Genomic DNA, 23,275 nt, shown 5'->3' on the forward strand with positions numbered 1-23,275 from the left:
AGTTATCACCAAATTAGGAAACTGTATATTTCAAAGTATCCTAAGTTTAACTTTAGGTATTGAGTTCTCTGCTAAACATGTAATGGGATTTATTGGATCTTACCATTCATTCAGGGCATTTTTTTGTTGTGTTTGATGACTATTTTTCATATTGCTTTTTACAGGTCTTGCAGTTCCATTAAATATATATGAAGGCAGAATTACCAATATTTCAATACAGATTATTTGGGATCAGGCAGAAGGAGACTTTCAGCAATATGAAGTCACATGTACAAACTGTGCAGATACTTATAAGGTATGTTGCCAAATAAATTCTTTAAAAAGAGAAAATCTGAATATTTTATTCTTATATTGCTTTTCTTGCTCATTTTTAGTCCAAGTGGCTATATCTAGCATCTACCATATTTTTCATACTATAAGACACACTTCCCTCCCCCCCAAAAGTGCATGGAAATGTCTATGTGTCTTATAGAGTGAATATTGTGAGGAAAGGGGGGTTGGTGTGAACGCCGCTACCCCCTGTAACCACTGCCACTGTTCGCTGCCAGCGGGGAATGCTGGAGCCTTCGCTGCTGAGGAGCTGATTGGCAGTTGTACCGGCCTCTCAGAATACCACCGATCAGCTGTCCTAGGTGGCGGGGATCAGAGCCGCCAATCACTGTTCTCTGCCACTGCCAATTGTCGGTGAATGGTGAACAGCGACAGTGGCGATTGGCAGCGATAGGCAAGGCAGTGATCCCAGCCACCTAGAACAGATTGGCAGTATTCTTGGATCAACCGCCAAGCAGTTGCTCAGAGCAAAGGCTCCAGTGTTCCCCGGTGGCAGGGGCAGCTCAGCTCAGCTCAGTTGACTGGTGGTGGACACTAATCACAAATATGGCAATCTCTGGAGAGTGAGACAGGCAGCAAATTAATAAGTAAAATAAATAATACATTTTTAAAATTTTGAGCTACAGGTCCAAAAGGTCACACAAGAAGTAGCAGAATTTTCCAACCTGATTCCTGGCTTCTTATATAACTTTGTGGTTAAAACTGAAAAAGAAGGATACAAGGACAGCCTTCCCGTAAGCATACAAGTAGAAACAGGTATGACAATGTAATTTTTCTGTTAGTTGTAAAATTTATGATTGTTTCAAGCGTAACAAAGATCTTACACAGAAACCGTTGCTTCTCTACCATGCTGTAGAATGCTAACCCTTGAGAAAATAATACCTGCTGGATCAGTTCTAAGCCTAGCTATCTAATGGTTTATTTCACGCACCAGATGTATCTAGCAAGTTCACTAATAAGAGGTCAAAGCAACCTTCCTCTTCTACCATTATGCCTCTCAGATTGTTAGAAGATCTTTAGTAAGCATCTATTTTAACATACTTGGTTGTGCAACTTGTTTTTTTTTTCTTCTCATTATACATCACTTACCTGCATACTAAGGTATAAATCCAACTGACTTTTTCTGCCTTTTCATACTAAGGTATAAATCCAACTGCCTTTTTCTGCCTTTTCATCTTATGAATTTTCATATTTATAATTCATTATTCTTAATTACATCGAGGAACATGTATTATTAAATACTTCAAAGGAAAATATATCAATTACAAGAATTCCACTGCATATCTACTCTGCAGTAAATTCTATTGAATTCAATAGGGAATATTTCTAGATAAGTATCTATTGGATTACTAATCCAACCTTACATTATTGGTTTCCAACATTTCCCATATTGGGAGAGCATCCTCCATGAAATTTCAAACAGTTCCAGAGAGATATTTAAGCTTCTAAAGCATATTTGTGAGATGTCAGGGAAAGCCCAGAATCCAGAAGGGAAAATTTCTGGAGGTAAAAGTCCAGTGTGCTGATATGTGTTTTACTGGACAAATAGCTGATAAAACCCAATTTATTTTTCTGAGAATAGAAAAAAGAATATGGCCTTTCTGAATTAACTTAATAAATAAAAAAAAAATTGTAAATATTTTCTTAAATTTAGTACATGAATTGATACGCTGATAGAAGCAGTGCCCTTTTATTTCAGGTAGAAAGGAACCCATATTGATTACTGTATCAATACAATACAAGCAATTTCTGATTCATCTCCATGCAATACATGAAACTTCTCTCAATATGGATATCAAGGTTTTGTGAGGCTTCTACATGATTGATAATGGAAGACACTGTAATGTGTGAGTCACTTAGATAGTGGGCTGGGCAGTGCCTACATTTGATAAATATTGAATAGAATTATGTCTCAAAACTTGTACAGAGTACATGTATAGAGTGCATTAAACTATGAAAAAGCATACCACAGTTCAGAAGAATTAGTTTCATCTATCAGAGTCATTTCAATAACTAATGTAGAAATGTCCAAGAAGTAAATACAGTTAAAGTCACAAAAATCGGAGAACTGGGTTATAGCATAAAAAGAACTATAGAAATGTTGGATTGGCTGAGCTAACACAACAGTTAACTTCAAAATATAGATGTTACCTAAGGCATTAATAACATTTGTGTTTCTTGAATGGAAATTTATTTATTTAAAACATTTATATTGCCAGTCATGTTATATTGAACTCTGTTGTAATCAAATTTTTAAAATTGGGTTACAGGTTTATATGAACTGATCATTTTCACTCTTCATTTTCATTAATAGAGCCAAGCTCAGTTAAATATATTAATTTGAGTAAAGATTCTGGATCAGTAACTGTTACCTGGCCACCAGCATTTGGTATAGTTGATGGATATATTACTAGTTTGGTTGGCAAAAACTATAGCAAGGAAGAAAGATTATCATCAGATAAAAGGTACCTTTTGAAGACGACATAACAGTGGCTCAGTCAATACACATTTTGACTGTCCATCCTCTTCTTTTTCTTTCTACCCTTTTCCAGCATTTGAAGATATTGTACTATATTGGAATTGTGTATGGGTGGATCCAATTTTCTAATTGACAGATGGGAATTTTGTAAATGTGCATATTTTCTAAGCACTATCTAAGATTTTTTTGTATGGCACCCAGTGTGCCTGTAACCACGGGGACTACAGTTGCTTTATGCCATAATCATTCAATTTTGATTTTCAGGATCTGATACATTGTGACCTTCTCCAAGTTTTTATCTTCTATTCTACTATCTCCTGGTATTGCCACCTTAATTATCCACACTTTCATCTTTTCAATCACAGTTTAAATCTGATGTGTTATGGGCCAAGACTTTATCCATTTGTATTGAGAAATTCCATAATATTTTAATCTAGTTTTTCACTACCGGCACATGATAATTTTTTCAGATATTCCAGTAAATCATTTTTGCAACTGTATTATGTCATTGTTTATAATCAGCTTATACAATCTTTTTGCATGAGTTGAGTATATGGTAAAGTGTTTCTTCTGCCTTTTTGCATACCCTGCAATTTGAATCATTTGACAATTTTTCAGTTTTGGCTTTGATTGCATTAGTTTGAATAGCTTGCTTTGAGAAGTCAAAATCAAACCTTCAGTTACTTTTTTAATGTTCATTTGCAAGCCATTGTTAGGTTTTATCTTTATTCACTTTCCCATCTATCTTTTGTAGAAATTGACCATGTTATACTTTTCCTTGCCAGAATTCTGTTCAGGCTTTTATTACACTATTTCAGTTTTCACGTTTTGTTTCCTTCACATTCAGTAAGTTTCAATTTTAAGTATATCAGTGCTTGTTCTTGGCTGTCTTTTATGTAATACATGTCCCTCTTCTTCAATAGTTTGTTTGATTTACAGTAAACCTCTGGCGACATTTCTGCAGGGCAGGTGTAATCTATCAGTACCACTACACAGATTTAATGCATAGTAAATAGTCATTAGCGTTCTTGTTTTTTTGACTCAAACTGTGCAGTTCAGTTTGTGTCCCATTAATTATTTCAGCAGTGTATCATATTTTCAATTTGCCCATGTTTGATGTCATCCAACTATAAAATGCTTTATCCTGATATTAATAATAAGTAGGTTATTTTCCTTAATTGTAGAAAGTTCAGATTTGATGGCCTTTCCTCAGGAACAGAATACGTTGTTCAAATTGTGACTACTAACAGATTGAAGAACAGTTTCCCTACTTTTCTGAGAGTTACAACTGGTAAGTTAATGATATACCTTATAAATACTGTACAAATCTTAAACTATATTTTACAGAGATACCTGAGTGCATTGTCATATTGTAAAATCCACATACAGTACGAATCTCAACCTCAGATACTCCTTCATTATACAGATAATCTAGTCACAAACTATTTTATTTTGTTTATCAAAAGTAAGTAATACAGTGATTCTAATCAAGATACCTATTTAACCACAACAAAAGTTACTCTTATTTCAAAGCAGAGGTGGTGACTGGAAAGCAATTACTGTATATATGAAGAGGCATGTAGCTTTCCATTCATGCTAATCATTAATTTGCACTGCTTGAACAATTGATTATGGGCTATCAATATATTTAATAAAGTTTTGATCTTATATTGGTGCTTTAAAAACTTGAGCCAATCTGGTATTCCTTAGTATGCTGATAAGGTACTATGTACAAATTCTGAATCCCCAAACAGAATTCCAGTGCTCTTTATGTTTCATATTCAGGATTCAAATTATGTTTTCCGATACTGTTTATTTTCTGGCAGATGTTTAACTACCAAGCTAGGTAAGATCATTAGTGCATGGAGGAGTAGAGTTTGCTGGCTGTTTATATGTGGTAGCTTTTCTTACTAGCCATGATTGGAGGATTGTTTTGTTTTATTGTATTGCATTTTGAGTGTGTCATTTCTTCCTTGATTGTTCTTTTTTGTCTGATGCTGGTTCCTTCTTGTCCAGGTATTGGTTAATAGATATGTGATGAAATTGAATTATATCTTGATCTAAGACTCAGTTTTCCAATTGAATGTGCAACTGAACGTATCAGCGAGTTGTAAAATTAAGGGATTTTCATCATGTCTTCTGCCTACCAGCTGATATTCATGGATGTGTTCTCTTAATATTTTTGCTGCTGTTTCACATACTGAACAACAACATTTTTTTTAGTTCTTGTAATACACACTATAGATGACTCCTGTGTCTTTGATTTGTTTAGAATGCTTTGGATACTTTTGTTATCATGATGCCTTGGGGTTATAGTACGCTGTTGCTAATTTCAGAGATATTTTCAAGATAAATGGTATATTTACTGTTATCATGGATAGCAATCTCATTTGGACTATTGTTATTTCATTGATATCTGCATTTGCCTATTTAATTTTATTTCAGACCCAGATCCACCTTTAGCTTTACATGCCTTGGGAATAGAAGAGAATACAGTTTACTTGTTTTGGGAACTGCCTAATGGAGGTTTTGATAATTTTGAGGTAATAAAAATAGAATGGAAAGAAACTAGGACTGATTTATCATTACAGATGTTTGTTTTTTCAGTAGTATATGCTGAAAGCAATCTCGTGTATTACACAGTTCAGCAAAATAGAATTTAGACAGTTGTTCTAAGTGTGGACATGGGAAAAATGCCTTAAAAAACATTTATAATTATAGCTTTAGTGACTTTATAAAACCATACAACCATATTTAAAAGAATTATAGGATTTCCAATTGTTTTTGTTCATTTGACTTAGCTAAACTTGAAAAATATCCATTATAAATTTATTTTGTTGTTCATCTTAGAATAATTCAGATAAATATTTTAATATATCTGCATATGTATGTATTTGTGCAAATGTAATGTTTTTAAATGGTACTCTGAAAGGATGTTTTAATATTTTATTGAAAGAAACCACCATTTAATATTAATCCCAATGATGTTATATTATTGCATGACATACCACAGAGCAAAAAAACATACAAGAGAGTGCTTGTTCTGAATAAATTAGATTAAATATAAAATATTAATGAACAAAGCTTTGAAATAGTGGTTGCTTAGCAAAGTTCAGGTGTACAAATAGGATCATGTAGCCATTCATTTAAATTAATCATTTCTACTCATCCAAGTTTTATTACAAGCTCAGAGATTGATTGTGTAAAGATAATATCAGTATTTTAATATCCTAATTTTTTGCTCATCTAGTTCATTCATTTGTTTTTATTAGTTTTGGATTTAGGTAATGCTAACCAAATCGAAATATTGTAATATGAATACTAAATTTTACACAGATTCTTATACTACAACATAGATTTCTGTAGCAATGATTTTAGGAGTTTTTTTTCCAGTTTAGTCAATCTTTGTTTCTGAGACAAAGATTCTGGAGTGTATTTTGCAGCCCTCTGTGTCATATAACATGTTCTTCGTGAAATAAGTTCTGCCACATATGGACTTTGCCTCTTTTTACTTATCTAGTTAAGACCAGAGTGGAATGAGGAGCTCATCTCAGTAATCAATGCCTCCTTACAAGAAAAGGTTCTAAAGTTGGTCAGTCCACTTAAGAGGCCATTCCTACTATTATCCTTTTTCCAATTTTTGTTTTGAGGAAGGATATTGAAAAAGCGGTGAACAATTACTAAAGCTCCATAGGACATTCAACTAGATCTGTGGGAATTGGATTCAGACCTAGACATAGGACAGAAATTGCATTGGTTGTTGTCATGGATGCCCTGTGAGAAAACTTTAATGGATAAAATGTGACCATCCTTGCTATGCCACCAAGTAGTCCAGTTGGTGGTTGCAAGGACAATATTTTAGACCCTTGGATGCATTGGTTATGCATCAGTCAAATGTTCCTACATTTCTACTATCTTGTTTAATATCTTCATGAAGCAAATGGAAAAGTTCTTCCATTGTTTTGGAAACATACAGATAATACTCCATTATGAAGCTTCACTCAGATCCAGTGGAAGACATGGTTGAAAACATGGATGAAGTTATGATCAGATGTGTCAAATTCTGGATGGAAATAAACCACCTCAGACTCCACCCATAATACAGAGTGAATATGTGATTCAGAAAATAACTGATTCCAAAGCAATTTCATTTTTTTATAATTAATGAGGTTGTGCTAATCCAGATAGAATACACTTGCAAAATGCATTTAGGGAGCAGATAATTTGTGAAGACAATTACTAAAGCTCCATAACATTCAACTGATGGGCAATTTTAATAAACATTGTATAGGCCTTGAAATTTCAAATATTCCAAACATAATTCTTGGTACTTTTATAAAAGTGAAACAACAGATCAAAACAACAACAAAATTTGACTAAAGATGAAAAAATGAACACCAGAACAAAAATTAATTTTAAAAAGAAAAGAAATTTGAAATGTACAGTATGTCTGAAATGAACCGCAAGGAATTCATTATTACTTATTTTCCCACACTGTTAGCTGTACATAAACTGAAAGGTATAGTGAATGTTTGTATAGCTTATATGGAAACACTGAAGAAACACTGAAATAGAGAAAATAATTCTGGTATCTTAGCTTTTACACAAGGCACTAAACCTTAAATTCAGGTTAATTCATAACTGAACATGTTATTCTCAAAAGAACCATATTATGCATAATGTGATAATTGATTCACGCAGCCCACTAAAATAATATCTGGTTTCACATATAACGACTGAACATGATTATTTTTTTTTGGTAATGTAATGTATAACATATAACCAACTCTACAGTTTCATTGCCTGTATGTACAACCTAGACAGGGATATAATACCTGATTGCTGTATCATGATGAATTAGGATTTTTTTTGCCCTTGCAGGACTGGGGTGGGCGTGACCTGCATGGACCAGATCCGGCAATTGTAAGCTGCCTTGAGTAGCCCACAGCGAGATAGGCAGAAAATAAATTTAATAAATAAATAAAATAAAACAGAGACAACTTGTTTCCATAATACATCTGGCAGGAATGGCTTTAGAATAGAAGTCTAGGCTCCTAAAATAGCAGTAGAACTTAGACTTGTATACTATTTCACAGTGCTTTATACAGCCCTCTCTAAGTGATTTACAGAGTCAGCATATTGCCTCCAACAATCTGTGTCCTCATTTTACCCACCTCGGGAGGATGGAAGGCTGAGTCAACTTTGAGCAGGAGAGGATTGAACTTTCTGGCAGTGCAGTTAGCCAGCAGTTCTGCATTCTAACCACCATGCCACCACAGCTCTCTATGCTGCCAGAAAAAACAGGAATATCATATGATGGAATACACTTATGATAAGAAATGTATCATTGATTCCTACTGCACAGGTATAAAATAGATTGCTGGCTGTTGCTGTGCCCATCATCCTTTGTTTTTTAAAACAATAAGCAAGCACAATGCATATATGCTAAGGCTTCAGTTACTTTTAACATCTTGATATTAAAAAGCCATAGGAAAATGGATTTGTCTAAATGATTTATCTGTGTAAAATTTTAAAATAAAAAAAGATTGTATATTTTACTGTGGTAAAATGGGAAAAGTAGATCATCAGTTGCAAAGCAGTGAGACCAATAGCTAAACCAAAAGCAAGATTGCAGAATCATTGTTTCTTAGTAATTGCCCACTGCTTAATGGATTTAGTAATGCCAGTATAGACGTATTTTCTAATATCTCTTGTTTGGCAAGAAAATTGCTGTAGAATTTATTTTTTGTAGTAATTTCTGAACTTTTATATGAATACTAACTTACGACCATTTTGGTTCTAATCTACAGTGCATTCTCTATGCTGTGCTACCTTGATGACTTTAAAATTGTATTTAAATATTACTGGAATATGATGTGAAAGTATGTTTTTTTCCCTAGCTTTCTTATTACTTGATAACCAGCAACAAAACTCTTCAAACAATAATAATGCCTGATAACAGGGCTGAAGTGAAAAACCTCATGCCTGGTGTTGAATACATTTTCCAAGTAAAGACAATAAGAGAACAAGATGTCAGCATCCCTGCGAAGATAATAATTACCACAAGTAATTGTTTGATACATTATTTTAATTTTATGTTAACACGTTATTTCTGTTTTATATTAACTGTTATGTTATTAGTTTTATGCTGGTCTATTGGTAAAATTACACATACACACATACATATATTCATGCATATATACATTTGTAAATATATATACACAGAGACATAATTTTATAGATATATATGTATGTATTTCATATATAATACTTCAATCATAGACCAGCATAAAATACATACCACTACTGGTAGTCACTCCAAAACAGAAATCAAATGAATTTACTAAAATTTACTTTAATTTATAATTTTATCAGAATTATAATAGCTTAGCTAAAAGGGGCTGCATTCCTGAGTCATATTATCTTACAGAGTTGAACAAATTATGATTACACCCACTATATGTATGTATGTACAAATTCCACTTACCATGTTAGAAACTGCAATCCCGAACTGTGCCCCGCTCCCCAAGTGGACAAAAAGGCTGAGAGTTGGTATTGAGAAGCCAGTGGATTTCATGGGAGCCTAGTTATTTAAAGCAGATACCTTTGTGCGAAGGACATGTTTTATAACCCTGGAAATGGTGTTTAGTCTGCTGAATAGCAATGACCATTCAGTTGAGTGAGACCATCCGGAGCAAGCAGAAGGGACAGAATTTTAGGCATTTTGTTATGTTGGACTTGTGGGGACTGCAAAGTATCTTCTTAGGACTGCACATAACATAGTCAGGCTTGCTGCTTCAAATGATGGCATAATTCCAGATAATAAGGGCTGAAAAGAGGTCAACATAATGTGTCTTCGTCTGTACTGGCTAATGTAACCAGACAACATCCAGAAATAATACACACATAAAATACATAATTTTGATCATACATGTAAGATCACACATACTAAAACAAATGTAAGTTAAAAAAATTTCTCTACACACACATATCCTGGAGTGCAAAAACTACATTTTGCTAAATTGCAAAATCTTAATTGCAGATAAGAAATTAAGATTGATTCCAAATGGTGACTAATTGTTTTGTCCAATGAGATTTTGTCCAATGAGAGAGAGGAATTATATCAGCCTCCTGTGTTCATTGCATTGGAATTGTCATCTGTCAATAATTAATTATTATCAGATTGCATTTGAAAGAGTTAATTTCATTTTAGTAGCAATGTCAAAGTGTTGTAAGAAAGTTTCTATATGTTTTACTCAAATAGAAATTTATTTATTCAATATTTGGTTGCTTTTCTACATATATTTCCTCTCCTTTTCAAAAAATTTTCAGAACCAATGAAGGTATGTGGTCTAACTTTAACACTGAGAAATACAACCTCCGTCAAATTAACATGGAATCCAAGTGTGACTGTCTTCAGCCATTACAAAGCATCTGTATCAAACAAGACATTCACAAAGGAATATGCTATTTTAGGTCCTGAGACTCATCACACCATTATAAATCTGACTCCTGGTAACATTTATAACTTCACTTTGCAGAGAGTAAAAGGCAGTGCTGAAAGTGCAGTTTCCTTTACAGAATTTGTGACAGGTTTGTGAATTTCTATGTTGGGAGTTATTACATTGGTTGACAAATATGCTACTAGAATCAGTTTCAAAACATGTTCACTAGGGTTTTGTGAAAAAGTATGAATTGTTTTATCATTTGATGGACTAAGAAAATAGACAACTATCTTGGAAATGGTGTAAATGCTAAAAAAGATTGCTTGGCAAATAATTATTTAATGCTGCACCTTCTTGCATGAAATATTTCTGTGGAGAGTTGCAAAATTGTAAATACAGGAACTAAAAGACAAGCACATTTTAGGAATAAGATTTCACAAGTGCAAGAAGAGATAGCTCAAGTTTCAAATCATCTATGATTTGTTTTTCATTGACCAGGTTCTAATCTTGATTTTAAGAATGAGTACTTGAAGATTTTCTACTGTAACAGTTACTCTTGTGCAAAATGATAAGTTTTGGTAATAAAAATAGGGATTAAATTATTTATAATATTCATTTATGAACAAATGCCATGCAAGAGCATTTCTCTCTTATGCAACTTTCAGAGGGTCTGTGGGTGGGTCCTACAAGAGCATTCATGTTCTTATGCATCTCCTGTAGCCCCTGCAAAGTGCAAGGGGAGATAATAGCCAGAAGAGTCAGGTTAGTCATTTTTTGAATTTTTGACACACTGAATCCAAAAGATTTGCCATCACTGTTCTATTCCCATCTTGCCAGCTGGGTGATAACAGATAAGAGATAATCAGAGTTGGAAGGGACCTTATAGGTCATCTAGTCCAACCCCCCCAAGCGGGAGACCCTACACCATTTCTGACAAATGGCAGTCCAATCTCTTGAAAGTCTCAAGTGAGTTTTTAATGACCACTTCTCTGTAACTTGAGGGATTTGTCCAAACCATTGCCTAGAGCAGGGGGTCTTCAAACTTGACAGCTTCAAGACTTGTGGACTTCAACTCCCAGAATTCCTCCTCCAGTCATGTTACCTCCAGTCATGTTAGCTCAGGAATTCTGGGAGTTAAAGTCCACAAATCTTAAACTTGCCAAATTTGAAGACCTTTGGCCTAGAGTAAAGACTAACTTCGAGGCAAATAGAAAAAAAAAGTTGAAACATCTTAAATAGCATATAACTTATGAACAGATAGTTGATGCATGCAAAGATCTATATACTGTAGCTAATTTATTTAGAACTTAATGTTTTGGTAGTAATTTTTCCAGTGGTGGGATTCCTACCGATTCTGTGGGCCTGGCTTGGTGGGTGTGGCAGGGTAAAGATATTGTAAAATCTCCAGTCAGACGTGGTATTTGCCGTTTCTCTGAACTACTCAAAATTTCCGCTACCGGTTCTCCAGAACCTGCTGAATACCACCTCTGAATCATTCTTAATGGAAAGAGCAATGTATAATTTTTCTTTTTCTTTTAAGAGCCTGAAAAGCCACAGAAACTGACAGTTTTCAATGTGTCCTCACATTCCTTTTCTCTGCACTGGAGGCTGCCAAATGGATATGTAGAACAATTTTATGTGCAGCTTGCACCTCCTCATGGCTTTGTTTCTCTCCAGGATATGGGAAGTGGAGAGTATCAGGTAGTACTGTAGTTCAAATTTGTTTATAAACTGCTCAAAACAGCACAATTGGCATAGCGTGACATTCTATCTTGTGGCTTTTAAGCTGGGTTGGGAATGCGAAAGTACATGTACCAAATTTATGAGAGCAGATTTCAACATCTATTCTTCGTTGCCTTAACAACAGTGATGATACTTTGCAAAGTCTATCTCAGACCTCTAGCTAGTCATTTAAGTGTTCATGAATTTTTAAACAAAGGCAGGGCTGAGCTATTGGGTAATACAAGTTCATTAATTGTGTACTTGCCAGGGAGATCTAGACTTAAATCATTAATGCAGGCAACATTTCTCAAATAAGCCATCACAAAGTTTAAGAGCACCGTTTGATTGCAGTATTTGGATTTATATATATATATAAATGCATACCATGATTTTTCATGTTTTCTTGCTTCTGTTTTTTATTGGAACTACAAAGGCACAGGTATTTCATATGAATATTGAGTGTTGATTGATGTAGATTATATTTCAATGACAATGATAGCTTAATATATTTTCTTAGGTCATCTCGGGATATCTCAGTTGATATGAACAATCTAATTAGTTTTGTTACTTAAAACTGCAGAATCCTACAAATAAACATGACCACTGAAATGAAATATTAACTGAAGGATCTTACTGCTTTTTAAACATATTTAATAGGTAGCTTATACCTAAGAGTAATGTATGTTTTTTTTTTTAAATGTCATGAATACCAGTGATGTGAATATACTATTGAGTTACTCAATGCTTTATTTGTTTTTGTTTAAATTGAAAGATGCAGTTCTAAATCTTAATTTCACATTCTAGGCAGAAATTTCGAATACCACTCCTGGGACAATATATAATGTAACTGTTTCTTCGGTTTCCTCTTCAGTGTATAGTTTACCTGTCAGCAGAACAGTGACAACTAATGTAACTAGTGAGTTTGTGGCAAAATTGCATTTGAGTGTTTTATCAAAATGTTTCAAAAATATGTATCTAATTTTCTGTTTTGCAAACTGAAATTGTTCACAGAGCTTGCTCTAAAGTAATTGGAAAAAGATTTATTTTAAAGAAGTAATTCCAGAGTTGCATAGTTGAAGAGAAAATTACTTTTTGAGATGATTTAAAACACACTTGCCAAAATATGAGTATTCAAAAATGTCTTGGCAAACTCTTCCATACAATTTTGGGTAGAGAATACTAATGCATACAGATGCTTTAATAATGAGCTTTAAAAACTAAACTGGCATCAGAAGCTATTTGTCTGTGAATATTACAGCATTCCGTTAAAATTCTTAGAGAAAGAATGTACTTGATGTTCCAAAAGGCAATTTATTATCTTTCATGAAGTTAAAAAAAGCCAACTTCATATTTGCTGTTCTTTGATGCTTAAAAACTGGTAAACTCTGTCCTTATTCTCCAGTAGCTAAATAATATTTAGGTTTAATGTAAAAATGTGTAATTTATACAGATCCAGGACCTCCTGTTCTCCTTGCTGGAGAAAAAGTTGGATCTGCAGGAATTCTCCTTTCATGGAATACACCACATTTCCCAAATGGAAGAATTATATCCTACATAGTTAAATATAAAGAGGTTTGTCCGTGGATGCAAAATATTTACACCCAAGTTACAACAAAACCAGATAGTTTGGAAGTTCTACTAACCAACCTTAACCCTGGAACAACTTATGAAATTCAGGTAAATTTATATTTTATTATTTATAAAATATAATTTAAAATGAAGTATTTTAAGCATCAAAGCATTCTTTAATATATATATGTATGCCACATATTCAAATTATAATTAGTGTAAATCTAACTGCAGGCATGTAATTTGACCTCAGTTTCACTTGAATTGTGCTCTCTAGTGGAAGGCTTTGCATTTAATCATTTAATACAGTGAGAAATGTTAATTTCCAGAGCCGGTAGTGTTTTTATGCATTTTAATAAGCTGTCCCTTCCCTTCACTGTTTTTGTCCCAATGTATTTATTTGATAAGAATAATATATTTCTCATACTTAGAGGAAAATCACACATGTTTATTTTTTATATAATGCAAAAGTTTAAAAAGACAAGAGTAATAGCTTTCCTGAAAGTTATTACATGGTCTAACAAAATGCCAAATCGCAAAAGTCCAATAAGACAAAGATTAGTGTGACAAGGAAGGATCTCATTATCAGAACAATTTCAGGATAGTTCGGGTGATATTTCAGTATAGTCATATTGCAGTTCTGCATCAAAAGTCTCTGTGTATAAAATGTACTAAATCAGTTATATTTAAGTATAGTTTGTTGAATATGCCATAACTGTTGAATATGTCAAGCAACATTTCAAATCGAGCAATTCCCATTATGGCAATGTATGAATCCAGTGGTACCTTTATCACACACATTTTAATTTCATTGAGGAAAAAAGGAATCATTCATACAATGCATAGCAGTTAGCAAAGAACATGTGGAGAACATTCAAATAACTTTCATCTTCTGTTTTTATTGGGTACTTTTTCCTCACAGAATCATACATGAATTGGGTAGTTTGCATGAGTATTGTTTGTTTCACTTAAAATGCAATCTTAGTTCTCAGTGATTTTGTCTTCTTGCAGGTGGCTGCTGAAAATAGTGCTGGCATTGGAATATTTAGTGAGCCATTTCTCTTCCAAACTGCAGAAAGTGGTAACTTGGTTTATAACACCTCTTAATAATCTAGTCAGGCTACATAAAAGCGAGATATGCTTGGATCTGAAGAGCCAAATTGTGCTGAATCACATGTTATTATGAGAACATTATTTTTGTTTTTAAATTAAATGTTAAGTTTATTACATATACAATATGTGGATAGAAACTCGTATTACATAAATTCAGTCAAATATGCTTAAAGGTCAATCCTTTTATACATGTTGAAAACTCAATACAATTTAATAATACAATGCTAAATGTATCTTCAGATTTAAACTTAATCTGTAAATTTAGATTTTGTTATTTGTTGACATTCAGTATGACAGATTCACTGAAATGACAAACTTTCAACAAATATTCCTGAAGAAATTGCATGAAATTTTGACAATTTAACAGCTGATTAAAAAAAAACCACAAATATTTTATTCATATTTAAGCAAATATATCCAAATACATACCATTGTTTACATCCAAATAGTTATACATAGCTAATGATTCCCTTTGATATCTTTTCAATTTTTAATTGAAATATATAATTCTAATTCTAAAATATATAATAATTATTTATTACATAGTTCGCTGTAAATAAAATTTTCACAGAACCTGAAAATCTTGTTCTGGGCAGGAATTAAGGAAATCTGTCATTTATGTTCACTTTGCTCTGTGATGTCTTCATGTAATCCAGCAGTAGTAACAGAATACTGATTTTAATAGAGTCTATTTAAAATATGTCAAATACATTCTTTCTTTCTTTTTTATTTTGCTGCTCTCTTTCCAAGCACCCGGCAAAGTGGTAAATCTCACAGTTGAAGCTTTCAACCACTCAGCTGTAAATCTGATTTGGTTCTTGCCACAACAGCCAAATGGAAAAATAACTAGTTTCAAAATTAGTGTAAAGCACGCAAGAAGTGGAATAATAGTGAAGGATGTCTCTGTTAAAGTGGAAGATCTTTTGTCTGGCAGGTTACCAGAATGCAATGTGAGTATTTAAAACATGCTGGTTATAGATAAAAATAAAAGTTGATTCTTCAGGATTGTCCATATTTCAGTTCAAAGTTCACAGTAAAAAAATTAAGAGCGATAGTTGCATGAGGGCAAAGTGTGAGAAATCCTAAGAGCAAAACTGATGGGAGATCTCTAAAGCATGGATGGAAGAATAAAAGAACTTACTTTATTATCCTTTTAATCACAGGCAAACGTTTTATTTCTTTGGTATTTTAGATTAAATTTTAATGTTTTTTATTTGAATCGTTTTCTTCTTAAATTCTTCTTTTGGATTTTTGGTTTGTGGATGTTGTTTCTTGTTTTGGTTTTAGGTTCTTTATCCTTTTTATGTTTAAATTTTAATTGTTTTGTTGTAACCAATTTGAAGATATAAATAAATGAAAATATAATCATCTTAGTCATCAATTAATATTGATTGCATTTGCTAAAGTAAGTGAAATTACAGTATGCAGCTGTAAAGTCTGATCCAGATTCGAGATGATCTGGAATGCAGCATTTTTTTAAATTTGAATTTTTCTTGTCGCCTAAATAATTTCAGAGTTCCTCCTTGAATTTTTATACATCAATAGCAAAATCTTATGCTCATCAAATTTAGGTGGTCAAATCCAAAAGGACAGTTTTTCTATTTCAACAGTTGTGAAAACAAAGGAATTTTAATTTGTCATGTACTCCTGAATGTGCATATGTCCTGTTCTGTTTAACTTTAAAGCATTCTACTGAAAAACTTAGTCCTTAAATAATAGTAATGATGTATTCAACACTGACATATTTTGGTTCTCATAAACATGTGCAATTCCAAATAGTAAATTAATGTATAAATGAAGTATTTCACAATGTGGGCTGCATAATTTGACAGACGTTTATATAACAGCATATTTTTGAAATCATTAAATAAGAAATTATGTGCATTGACCAATAGTTTGGCATTATCAAGTTAAGTTTATCCTACTGTTTTTGTATTTTTATCCATCTGCATCAATGTCTTGTGCATTTTTTTCTCCTTTACAATATGTATAGAGTACATTGAAAAAGGTTTTCAGCATTGGCGTACTAAAACATGAAAACAGTTTTTACTCCTATGTTTCATTGGAATAAAATAATCTAAAAAGCTATTTACAAATGCTTACAATCCTAAAATTTTAAAACAATTAAAATATCAAACAATTAAAATAGCCACAAAAATAATTATTTTTATTTCATTGTTTGTCTTTACAGGATAACAGTGAGTCATTTTTATGGAGTACTACCATTCCTTCAACTACGTCCAGTAAAACCACTACGTTTGCCTCAAATACAGTCGCTCCCAAGGCAATGAGTTCAGTCTGGAATGAACCTCTCAGTTTTGTCGTAACTAATCTTAGGCCATACACAACTTACCTTTTTGAAGTTTCTGCAGTAACCACTGAAGCAGGTTATATTGACAGTGCAATTGTCAGGACACCAGAATCAGGTACATATTCTTCAGGTTAAGGTTAAAATTAAGAAGGGAAATCAATGTGCATTTGCAATTGGAAAAGCTTAAATAAATGCCTTTCAGAATATATTTTGGAAAATTTATTATACAGAAATATATTTTTGGGTATGTTGCTTTCTGTCCTTATATAAGGAATGGATCAAGTTTTATTTTTCTGTTGTCCTTGGGACTTAAGAGAATAAAAGATCTGTCAAACAGAGAAATGCTGGAAGGAGAAGGTATGGATGTCAGTGAGAAATCTGAGTGAAAATTATGGTTGGTTCAGTATAGGTATTTGCATTTTATTTAATCATATAATACACATGTGGTGAATCATCCGAAGGACATTGGAAAAAAAACTTTTTTGCAATAAAAATTTAATTATATTAGAAGTATTTAAATCTGTATGGTATACATTATCTTATAGACTAATGAGTAGATCTCTTATCTCCCTCTGAGTCTTTGGAGGCGATTTATCAAGCCCATATATGAAAAGGCAGAGGACATACGAAGTACAAATTAGCATTTAAATTTATCAATGTCCAAAACAGTAAACTAATCAATCAAAGTATAATGAAAAGAGTTATAGCAGAATATTTTTTCATGGTGCTTATTATACTTTGATTTTAACAGTCAAACAATGGAGAGAAAGGTAATTTGTAATGAGAAAAGTGTAACAGAGAATTCTGTCTTAATTTCAGATCCAATTTCAAATCCCATCTAATTAGGATTTGAACTGCGCTACATTTCCCTAATCTCCACTGCCTTTTCAGTTCATATTGCCCATATTTTCAGAAAAATCAATTTCTTTAAAACAGATGGAAAGATATGCTTTACAATGCTACTAAAACATACATATTCCTCTAGTTCAAGCGTGTCAAATTGACAGCCCATGCACCGGATGCATCACATGCAGGTCACGCCCATCCTGCAAGGGCAAAAAAGTCACAATACATCACGTGACACAATGATGTTTGACACCCGTGCTCTAGTTTAAGGAAATAGAGCTTATTATTGGCTTAGTTTCCATATCTGAAGAAAGAAATAATGAAATCCTTCATAAAAATGGGGCAACTCAGGATACTTGTATAACAAAGTAACCAATTTTACCTTCCATCTATTCCAGTCAAAATGCTTAGTAACCCAATCACAAATAAAAATACAGCAACTATGTGTTAAATAAGTGGGTGGTCTCCATTTTTATATCCAACTACTAAAGATAGCACTGGCCTTGCAAATTAGTTGATAATGTTCCTTTGGTAAGATGTATTTCTTGATAGAACTGCTAGATTTACTTATCTATTCCAAGGATAACTGTTTTTATAACCATATAGTTGTTTCCCTTGTATTTGGCAAGATTTATAAAGAATGATAAATAATCTTTAGAAAACAGAGATCAGACTTTGCATGGACAGGATGTATTTCTATCCATTAACAGCTGCTCTCATTTTGGCAGCTAGTAGAATACAAAATATTTGTCCTTTTTATGACCACCAGTGTCTTTGAATAATGTCATGTTTGACCTAATCTTCATTACAGTTCGAGCAGCTGAAGCATTTTGTCAGCTGTGTAGAAATAGCAATAGGTTGGGGATATCACTAACAAAGTTAAATGTTGAAGGAAATATTCAAGGCAGTTTAAATACATAACTAAGATTATTTTTAGAAAGTGATGTCTAAAGTTTGGCTTTCAGATTTTTTTTGAGGCTTCTAATAATATATTTTATACTTAAACATATATTGGCCATTAAAAATAGGAAGATACATTTTGTCTGCCTTATTTCAACAGAGGGCCTAAAATTTGGCTTGAAGGCTTAAAGTTCATGTATTTGAGAAAAAAATGTTAATATTAACGATGAAAATGGACATGCATACAAATTATGGACAAACCTACACTAGCTTTTTATTTAAAATGAAATAAAATTCTATGGAGCTTGCCTCATTATTAAACATATTTGATTATAATCAATTGATTTTTTTTTTAAAATTCATGATGTGCTACCAAGTCATTTTGGACTCTTAGTGACCACATCGATAATTTTTTCTTCAAGACAAATAATAATTTATTAATTTGTATGCCGTGTCTCTAGGCAACTCACAACAAACCAATTACAATAAAATATAAAAGATAGTGCAACAGGTAGAATGAAATGACCCCAAGAATGGGGGCACCTTGAACAGATGGAAGTAGAATGATTGATCCAGCCCATTGCCCTTTTCATCTTACTGCCACAGTAAAGTATTTTGCAAAAAAACAGCAACAAAAATCAGTCTCTTTTCATACCTATAAAACCTCAGAAATTGCTGTCTTTATATCAATTCCTTAACTAGGTAAACAAAAATCTGCCTTTTTATATGTTGGCATATTGGGAATGCTCATTTTAATTTGAGTTCCATGTGTATTATATATCTCTTGATGTGAATCGGCCACTGCATTGATTTGCTGTTAGTTTTACTATTAGGATGTTTTTTAAAAAATAATTACAGTAGTGTAAAGAAATTTGGAGGGCACAATTCAGATTTTATGAAATAAACACTCCAATATGTGTTTTTTTAAAATTTAGTTCCAGAAGATTCTCCTCAAAATCTTGTCATGGGAAATATTACAGGAAAATCTTTCTCAATTTTATGGGAGCCACCAAACATTGTTACTGGAAAGTTTACCTACAAAGTGGAATTATATGGGCAAACTGGTAAATCAGTTAATCTGATTTTGTATTATTGTATTCACATCTTTCATAATCTACTGTGTTTAGTCATTAATTGGTCCATAAAACTATTAGAGGTATACAGTTGAAACATTTATTTATATACCAACACACTTTCCTTTTGGGATAACTAACATTATCCAGAACTAAGACTAAGAAATAATGAGCAAAAATAGAAAAGCAAACATACCTAAGTTTACTTTATGCACAACGCCATTACCTCTTCATATCTTTCCAGCCTTGCTAGCCATTTTTATGTCTACCATATCATTTGTTGTTTAAACATGACTTTTTTCAGGATTTCATTAACTCCATTAACTTCATTAACCATTATTTTCTGCATTTTTATCTTTCTCTTGGTGCATTACTTCCTTCCTCCTTCCTCATTTTTAACTCATAGTTTAAGGCAACAAAAATGATTCCCTCAAAAATTAAACATCTCTGGTTCCATGCGATCCTCAGACCTAGTCATATAACCAGGTCATATGGGCCTTTGGGAATATAAAAAGGGCTAGGCTTATGTAGGTGAGGAAAGGCGATCCTCCAAACAGCCTTGTCCCATGCCATGAAGGGCTTATTGTGTTAATCTTACAGGCCATGATAATCACCAGATGAGTCATAAGTATTGGTACATGCCAGCCATTGTTATTTTGATCAATCAATGTGCTCACCTAACATTTTTAGTAATGTAGAAAAACTGTAAATTTAATCTTTAATCTTATATGCAATAATACCCTGTTAACTAAAAGGGTAATACTGATCCATTTTGCCAGTATACCAAAATTTTAGTTAAAACCCCAGATTTATCCTAAACCTGCTTACTCTAGTCAGTGCATGGTCAGACCTTTAATCTAATAATTAACCTGCAAGCTAACATAGTATTGTTGGTTAAATTATATGTAGTATACTGGCACAATTAAGTATGTAGTAACATTTGATTGAATATTAAATACCTGGAAGTATAGGCATTTTCCAAACCCTGGATTAAACGAATAGGATACATCTCTATTATTATTGTCTTTTTACCTTTTTAACCAAGTATCATAAAAATATTAACATGAAATTGACATACCTGATCAATTTATAAGACTTGAAATAAAAATTTCAATTTTCCTTAACATAATCAGGAACAAAATTCTTTTAAAATAATTTCAAAGAGTTTAACTGTCTGTTTCTGGTATTTTGTTTTAAATGATTATTTCAGTACGTATTTTGGAGAACAGCACCAAAGATCTCAAATTTACATTTAATAATCTAATACCATTTACATTATACAATGTGTTTGTTGCTGCTGAAACAAGTGCTGGAGAGGGCCCAAAGTCAAATATAACAGTTTTCACACCTGCGGGAGGTAAGTTGTACATGTCATAAAATATGTGTAATTAACCTATATTTTAATATGGACAGATAGTGTTGGCAAATGCAGCCCATGGAAGATGTGTGCCGTTCTAAATGTTGAGTAACACTGGATTCCATTACTTGCTTCCAAGAACAATGGAATAAATGATAATGGTATAAACAAGAATGAGTCTTCCATTAAGTTTCATGGCATTCTTTAGCCATTGAAATAGTGCGTAAAATTCAGCAGGTTCTCTGACAATATTTGAAGGGTTTATTATTGTTGTTGTTGAAAGATGAATTAAACAATCTTAGTTTTATTCATTCCAATTGTTAGGATAAGACAACTATTTGACCACTAGATGGCAGTAAGTGATTACAAGAAAAGTTTGTTTAGTAAAGAAGCTGATTATGTTACAGATTCTTTTAACTGAAATCAGTTCAATTTTCACATGAGGCATTAATGCATACAGTTTTCATTTCAAAAGTAAGATGTTCCCCCAACTCCAGTTCTTTTACAATAAATGGAAAGTAATCCTTCCAGTATAATAAACGGAAGACAGTCTCCGCTACCGAACCTCCAGAGGATATATCTCAATTGCAAAATTGTATCTACAGGTGCATAGCTAGAGTGCTCTCAAGAGCAGTTCTCACTGGGGATAAGGCTTTAGGGAGATGTGGCATTTCACTCAATATCCCTTGGGCAGAATGGACTGTTATGGGAGAACAAATGAGGTCAACAGATTGGAAGTTCATCAGTCCTAACTGGATTAAAAAACAAGAATGATGGGAATAATCATAGGTAGATTAGCAACTCCCGGTTAAGCTTGGAAGCTAAGCTTGGAGTTAGCACTGTAGGCTAGAAGAAGACAGTAGAAAATTCCCAGTGTTCTTGGCAACACTAAAGACATTTGCTGTATCCATCAGAATTATGTAACCTCATATAAATGTTACTTTTTAAGATAGTATTAATTTTAACATTAAACATTTTCTAATGCTCGCTGTTCTGTAATTTTACTATATACATTACATTTCAGTTCCAGGACCTGTATTTGATTTGCATGTAGTAGAGGAAGCAGCAAGCTTTATAAGAATTGCTTGGAAAAAACCACAGCAACCAAATGGAGTCATCACTCAGTATCGAGTAAAAGTTTTACATGAGGAAACAGAGGAGATCGTTGAAGATGCCATTCTGACAGAAAAAATCAAGGTACTTTACTCCCAATTCTTGCTTACCTACATTTAATATTTTCACATTATTCCTTTGTCTACATTCCTATCGCTAAGGCTACAAATGGAAAGTTGTTTCTTTCTTCTCTTTCTATGTTAGCATTTTACTGACTCTGGGGGTCCAGATATGATAGAAGAATATGCATTATCTTCCTCACCGAATAAAATAAAAACAGTGACCAGTTTATATGAAGGTTCAGCTGAAATGTTCCCAAGACTTCATGAATTTTCTCCAGTAAAATATACTAGTATTCCTGTTGATAATTTCCTAGCTTTAAATGATGATGCAGAACTATATTTAAATTCTGGTAAGTAGGAAAAAAGTTGTTTTCTCCAGCTACTTCATTGTTCAGATCATGGCTATTACACAAAGTATCTTTAGCAAAGAGTTCAGTCGTATTGTTAGTGGGCATTTGCTGATGTCACATCCTGCAAATGGGGAAATGCCACACAGGCAGAGCTTAGTAGCCCCTTGTCACCCAATTGACCTCTCTGCCAGAGAAAGAAGATGCCAGACCCATTGCACAAGCTGCATAGACAATCAGTTATTACAGTTGCCAAAGCAGGTGTGATTGGAGGAGATTAACATATCTCCATGTCCCGGGCAGACCTTTAATTTTTTTCCCCAACAGTTTTTGACTAATAGGCTTCCAAATGTCACTGAAGGTAAATAGGTCAAAGAGTTACAGCTCAGCAACATGGGGCAACCAACAGGTGGAGGTGACCCTTTGACACAGCGATGCCATTAGTATATTCACTTACACAGCATTATCAAAGGAGCATTTTTGTGACTAAACACAGATATTTATGACCCATTAAATAAAGTTTGGTTGACAGGTACAGGTTTAAAAATGTTCTGAAAATTTGAAAGGGAGCCATTAAATGTAACAGAAGGATAATGCTGATGTTAGTT

At 33.1% G+C, this 23,275-nt stretch overlaps 1 protein-coding gene across 2 annotated transcripts in view; it reads left to right on the forward strand.

The window, feature by feature from the left end:
* Positions 1-23,275, forward strand: part of PTPRQ (protein tyrosine phosphatase receptor type Q) — a 102,667-nt gene that overhangs the window by 8,358 nt on the left and 71,034 nt on the right. For both annotated transcript variants that reach the window (XM_087968033.1, XM_087968034.1), the window contains exons 11-27: positions 165-295; positions 957-1,086; positions 2,645-2,795; positions 3,994-4,100; positions 5,255-5,352; positions 8,710-8,875; positions 10,142-10,402; positions 11,795-11,955; positions 12,781-12,892; positions 13,427-13,653; positions 14,557-14,626; positions 15,409-15,608; positions 16,850-17,084; positions 19,651-19,779; positions 20,999-21,145; positions 22,170-22,342; positions 22,463-22,670. In XM_087968033.1, coding sequence (XP_087824159.1) covers positions 165-295; positions 957-1,086; positions 2,645-2,795; positions 3,994-4,100; positions 5,255-5,352; positions 8,710-8,875; positions 10,142-10,402; positions 11,795-11,955; positions 12,781-12,892; positions 13,427-13,653; positions 14,557-14,626; positions 15,409-15,608; positions 16,850-17,084; positions 19,651-19,779; positions 20,999-21,145; positions 22,170-22,342; positions 22,463-22,670 — 2,706 coding nt within the window. The remainder of the gene's footprint in view (positions 1-164; positions 296-956; positions 1,087-2,644; positions 2,796-3,993; positions 4,101-5,254; positions 5,353-8,709; positions 8,876-10,141; positions 10,403-11,794; positions 11,956-12,780; positions 12,893-13,426; positions 13,654-14,556; positions 14,627-15,408; positions 15,609-16,849; positions 17,085-19,650; positions 19,780-20,998; positions 21,146-22,169; positions 22,343-22,462; positions 22,671-23,275) is intronic.

Source organism: Notechis scutatus, chromosome 6, assembly GCF_049901735.1.
Source record: "Notechis scutatus isolate UNSWTSFEM ecotype Mainland chromosome 6, rNotScu1.2, whole genome shotgun sequence".
Classification (NCBI taxonomy): Eukaryota; Metazoa; Chordata; class Lepidosauria; order Squamata; family Elapidae; genus Notechis; species Notechis scutatus.